At 65.5% G+C, this 5,806-nt stretch overlaps 2 protein-coding genes across 2 annotated transcripts; one reads left to right on the top strand and one right to left on the bottom strand.

Moving 5' to 3' along the window:
• Positions 1-99: 99 nt before the first annotated feature.
• MNEG_12575 (hypothetical protein) lies at positions 100-699 on the bottom strand (the record flags this gene model as incomplete). Its single annotated transcript, XM_014038954.1, has 1 exon — positions 100-699. The coding sequence occupies one exon, from the start codon at positions 697-699 to the stop codon at positions 100-102; it is 600 nt and encodes a 199-aa protein (XP_013894408.1).
• A 1,361-nt stretch (positions 700-2,060) lies between these two features.
• Positions 2,061-5,776, top strand: MNEG_12574 (ribonuclease Z; the record flags this gene model as incomplete). The annotated part of the gene is made up of 9 exons (XM_014038953.1): positions 2,061-2,225; positions 2,414-2,536; positions 2,849-3,004; positions 3,392-3,499; positions 3,952-4,066; positions 4,495-4,619; positions 4,955-5,092; positions 5,358-5,466; positions 5,685-5,776. 9 exons carry the CDS (start codon positions 2,061-2,063, stop codon positions 5,774-5,776), a joined length of 1,131 nt encoding a protein of 376 aa, XP_013894407.1.
• Positions 5,777-5,806: the final 30 nt, after the last annotated feature.

Raw genomic sequence — 5,806 nt, 5'->3', positions numbered from 1 at the left:
CGCCCACACGATCAGCCGTCGCTGGGAGCGCCGCACGCGCATTTCCGGGCGGAACGTGGACACCCATATGCTACGGCACTATGATGGCATGGCAGCTCGTCAAATCTCACCTGTGAGACCCTCCATGACGCCCGACAGCGTGCCAGCCACCGAACCAATCGCCAGCACCCGCAGCCACGCCTTGGCGCCCTCACTCAGCGCGCAGCAGCCGCCGCCCCTGCCGCCCGCGCGGCGCCCCGGGCCCGCTGCCCCTGCCCCCGCCCTGCCGCTGGTGACGTCACCGTTCGTCACCAAGAGCGGCCGCCGCAAGTCAGCTTCGTCGTCCCCAGTGGCGGCGCCCGCCGCGGCCTCCTCATCTCCCCCGCCGCTGACGGCAGGAGCGGCGCCCTCGGGTACCCAGGCCGCGCCCCCGCTGCCGCCGCCGGTCCCTGCCTCACCGCCGCCGCCGCCGCTGCTGCTGCTCTCCTCCGACGCCCCCACGCACACCACGCAGTCGCCGCCCCCTGAGCTGCCCGCCTCCGCCTCCACCACCAACCCCTCCGCCCCTCCGTCCGCACGCTTCCCAGCCGCCGGCCCCTGCACCCGCCGCCGGCCGCCCTCCGCGCCGCCGTCGTCGCCCGGCGCCGCGCCCCCTCGGAGGCGCCTCAAGCAGGCGGCCGCGGGTTCTGATAGGATGATTGCCAGCAGGGCGCACCCCATGATAAGCTCGACCCTGCTGGCGTCAATGTAGGCCAAGACAGCTGCACCCACTGGGGAGCTGAGGGTCTGCGAGTGGCGCGGGCAGGCGAGCAGGCGGGACGCATGATGGTGGTGTGGGGGCTCCGAAGGGGCACCCATGCAGATGGCAGCAGGTGATCGCGCCTGGGACGGCACAGGGTCGCAGCCTGGAGCATGCCAGGACGCTTGCTGGTGATTTGGCACCCTTTCCGGCACGCGCTACCGCCGGGCCTGCCGCCAGTGAGCATCCCCCCCCCCCCGCCCCGCGTGCCGCTCGCCGTGCGCCATGCCCGAGTGCTGCGCGCAGCACAGCGCGCGCAGCACAGCGGGCGCAGCGCGTGCGCCCCCGCCGGCGACGGGAGGTCTGCCCACCACGAACAGAGCGATGGCCGAAACGATCCTTAAGTCGGCGGTCTGGTGGGCGCGCGTCACGTAAAGAAGCCAGGGGGCGATGAGGGTACTGGCCAGCGCCTCCGTCACGACGGCCTGCACCAGCGTGCCTGCGGTGCATTGTATGCAGCGCGTGGCACCGGCGGGCGCGAAACGTCGGACGAGCGGCGGCCCGGGGCTGGCGAGAAACCCGAGCTGCAGCCATGGCGCTGCAATCCAGTGGGGCCTTTGGAGACTTCCAAGGATTCTGTGGTCATGCGATTGGCGCTGGGCCTTATGATGTGCGTCAGGCCCCTGTGCCTGGGCCCTGTGCTGATACAGCCCATCCTCACCTGACTGGACACCGACGGATTTGAAGACGATCCATGTGCATAGGCTGATAATGGCAGACCCAAAGCCAGTCACTCCCTGGAAATTTGCAAGTGCGGGCCGGCGTTTGAGGCACCCGTTGCTGGGAGCTGCGCGCCCCTTGCGCGTGCGCGCTGCGCTGCTCAGGCGGCCGCCGATGCGTCCGCGCCGCCCGACCATCGTACCTTCGCCACGCCTCCGCCGAAATTTGAAAGGCCCAGCACCAAATACGCGCTGATGGGATTATCTTCCCACATCGTTGCTGCTCCCAACTTGGCTGCTCAGAGGTTTTCGAGTGGTCACCCGCGTGGCACTTCCCCGATCTGCGCGTCCGCTTGGTCGGTCGGACCGGGAATCGCCGATAATCCTGCAAAGCGACAGGCCCGTCCGGCTCGGCGCGACTCGCTGGGGCCCCTTCCCTGGCGTGTCCTTACGCCATTGTGGAATGCCAGCGGGCCGAATGGCCTGAAGTGCTGGCGGGTGTCCAGGGATATGCCCGAACAGTACGGCGATCGCGCAGTATACGTGGTAGACGCGCATATATCGCGTCCTCTTTGTTGTCACTGCTGCCCCGGACACAATCGTCACCCGCTTGGGCGCACATGATGCCGCCGCCGCGCTCCGCCGCGCTGCTGCTGCTGGTCGCGCTCCTGGCGCGCGCAGCGGCCACCGGCTCCCCCTGGGTCTACTCTGATGGCGCACCGGTGCAGTCCAACACGATCAGGATTACAACCCTCGGATCCGGCTCGCCAGATGTCCGCAAGGAGCAGGTGTGACCTGTGCCCCACCGCAATTTTGGACCCGCACCCCGCACTCGAGCCGCCGCTGCCGCCGCCGCCGTCCCCATTGGGGTTGCATGTCGCCACACTCCAAACCCCACAGCCCTTCCAGCAGAGGCGCAAGCCGCGAACCCCGCTCGTTCAACCGATCCGAAATTCAAACCCTCCGATGATGACAGCTGGCGAGCGGCTTCTTGGTGGAGGTCGGCAACGGCGAGCAGGACAAGTTCATTTTTGACCTGGGCACCGGTGCCTTCATCAACCTGTGGGCCACCGGCGTGCCCCTGTCCACGCTGACCAAGGTGTGCGGCCGGTTCTGATGGGACATATGTATGATTATCCCCTGATTGACGACGTTTCAACATACATACATGCATCTTGCGAGAGAGTGGCGCTGCACATGGCATGTCTGCGGGAAACATGGAATAAGCTCCTGGCTGTGGTGCCAGGTGCGCAAAGGACCCGAGCTCGGGGGCACGAGCACCCACATCGCAGCAGCCCCAGCGGAACTGGCAAGCGGGCGGGCGGCCCCAACAGCTCGGCGTGCCCAGGGCGCCATCCTCGCTCTCCCTCCCATCACGACCCCTGCTCGGTCGCCCCGCCCCCGTCCGCAGGTCTTCCTGACTCACCTGCACTCCGACCACCACGCTGACCTGGCGACCCTGTACGTGGGCGCCATGTTTGGGCGCAAGCAGCCGTGGGAGGTCTGGGGGCCGTCCGCGGCCACCCCCGAGCTGGGCACTGCGGCAGCCATCGAGGGCCTGCGGCGGGTGAGCGGGCGGCAGCCGGCGGCCGCGCGACGGATTATTTTTGTGTGTGTACTTGTGCGTGTGTGTGTGTGTGTGTGTGTGTTTGCGTCGTGGATGGGATTTGGGACGGGGGGCGATGGGAGGAGTGTGGAAGGGGTGCCGCTGACAAGAAGGGGGCATCATCTGTGTGGGACACGGCAAGCCCGGGGAGTCATCATGGGGCGTGGCAAAACGCCTGGTCGACCAGGTGCAAAGGAGACAGCTCATTCGGCGTCATCAGGATTGTCCACCGCTGTGAGACTTCGAGCCCCACACGCACACATGCGCGTGCGTGGGCTGCACCCTCACCACCTCACCCGGTCACCCCTCCCTACCCCCGACTCTCACCACGCGCGCGCTCGCCCGCAGTTCATGGCATGGGACACCGCCGCGCGCCGCCACATTGACCTGGTGGGCCGCAAGGACGACGGCGACAAGGTGATTGCGCGCGAGTTCGACTTCTCCAAGGTTAATCAGGTGGGCAGGCGCTGTTGAGGGTGTTTTGGGTCTTGTTTGGGGGCTTTGGGGCCTGTTGGGGTGCGACTAGGCTTCAGGGAGAGGTGTGACTGTGAGGGTGTGGGGGTGATGGCTGCCGATGTTCCTTCAGGCGAGGGAAGTGCCTGTGGCATCGCGGGTTGAGGTGTGTGTGCATGCTTGGATTCGGCAGCCCACACGATGGAGAGCCCAGGAGGGGTGACGGTTTGGGCCTGCGTTGCGATCCAATAATACAGCACGCCGTGCTGATTGTTACGCCCGCGAAAAGCGCCGGCAGCGGCTGCAATATTGAAAAGGGCAAGGCTCCGAGGCGACGGGCACGACGTTTTGGTGCAGAATTCGGGACTCCACCCCCAAAGTGACTTTGTGAGAACACGCATGCCACGCGTCACATCCCGCTGACGTCATCGAATTGTGTGGCCGTGGAAACACAGGTGGTGTACAAGCGCAACGGCGTGACCATCCGGTCCACCCCTGTGAGCCACTACAACACCAGCGGGCCTGTGGCTTATCGCCTTGACTTCCAGGGCATCTCCTTCACCTACTCGGGTGAGAAGAAAACGTGGTTTACTGCTAGGGTTTAGAATTTAGTTTTTGGCCGATCTTCAGAGTATGGTTGGGGATACATGATGGAGGGGTCTGCATGATTGTCAGGGCCTGGCGGTGTGCTGCGCGAGGGCGAGTGACGGGCAGAGGGCGGGTCGGCGGCCGCCGGCACCAAGCCGAGAGTTGCGTGAAAGCGGGCGCGCATCGGTGGCCAGAGGATGTTGTGATTCGTCGGCACGCTCTCCCGAAACCGTCTTGTGGTCCTCGTTGCAAGTCCGCTGGATGACCCCCACCTCCCTGTGGGAAGTCGTGCTCACGCCTCGCCCTCAGCGAGTTGTTGTTGCCCACGCCGCCCCTCCGCACAACACACACTCCACACACACACACACACACACACACACACACACACACACACACACAAACACACTCAGGCGACACGCGGCCCGTCCCCGAGCTCACCAACCTGGCCAAGGGCACCGACGTGCTGATCCTCCAGAACATGGGCCCCATTGAGGACCTGGCGGCCCTGAGCTACGAGAGCCAGCTGCTCATCAACGTGAGGGGCGGCCGACCCGGCCTGTCGGGAGAGGGGCAGCGGGGCAGGGGTCAGCGGCAGGGGCGAGGGCGCAACGCAGGCGGTGCAGCCGCGGCGCCATTGGGCGGCGCCACAAGTGGAGAGGGTGGTCGGGGCTTTGGGTCCTGCCAGCGGCAGCCTTCAAGGGTGGGGTACGGCTTGAGGGTGAGGATGTTATACAATCCAAGCCAAGGGATACTCCAACATGCCCTGTTTCCCATGGAACGGGCCGCACCTGTCGCTTCGCACACCATCCCACGCGTACCCTGTCGGCCCGCCCGCTTGGCGCCCCGCAAACCCTGCAAATGCGCGCGCAGACGAGCCACATCACGCCTCAGCAGGCTGGTGTGATCTTCCAGGACGTGAAGCCGCGGCTGGGCGTGGCGCACCACCTGACGGTCAACGCGGCCAGCAGGGCTGCCATCATCGAGGACATCAGGGAGGGGTACCCCAAGGTGCACGTGTGTGTGTGTGTGTGTGGAGATATGTGTGTGTGTTGTCTGTGTATGTGTGTCGGGGTGGTCCAATGTGTGGATGTGGCGGCAGGTGTGCGTGTGTGTGTGTGTGTGTGTGTGTGTGTGTGTGTGTGTGTGTGTTTACATGTACTATGTGTGTCTGATGTAAGCGCTTACGCATCAACATTCGTGGACGCCTGTACGTCTGAAAGCACGCCCTATAGCAACACCTGCAAACCCGGCCGATGCCAACCCGCAACCCCAGGGCCCCATCATCATCAACGAGGATCTGACTGTCTACGAGATCACCAAGGAGAAGGTCGAGGTTAAGAAGAGGCTGGTGCCCCCGCGCAGCTGGGGCTACTGGCACGCGGGTGGGTCGAGGGTTTATATTTGAGGGCCCCCCTTTGCAACGTGGTGCTGACCCAAGTCAGCACTGGTGTTGTCGCATAGCATGCATCTGTGCTCGGGGGTCGAGCGGGATGTATGCTGGCATGAGGCGTGATTGCGGTCTGCACGTGCGGGAATCAACACGCCAGCAAGCAGCCTGCAGACGCCACCTTGCTTCCGACGCCGCACAATCCGTTTGCAGAGAGCAACTGGCAGGCCGCGGCGCCGGCCGAGGGCGCGGCGCGCGCGGACGGCGGTGGCTTCCAGGCGGTTGGGCTGCCGTCGTCCAAGTGAGAGGGCAGCGGCATGGGCGGCCACCTGCGG

This window comes from Monoraphidium neglectum (genome assembly GCF_000611645.1).
Source record: "Monoraphidium neglectum strain SAG 48.87 unplaced genomic scaffold scaffold03314, whole genome shotgun sequence".
Lineage (NCBI taxonomy): Eukaryota > Viridiplantae > Chlorophyta > Chlorophyceae > Sphaeropleales > Selenastraceae > Monoraphidium > Monoraphidium neglectum.
Note: the sequence above shows the minus strand (reverse complement) of the source record. Positions and strands in the feature narration are given on the sequence as shown.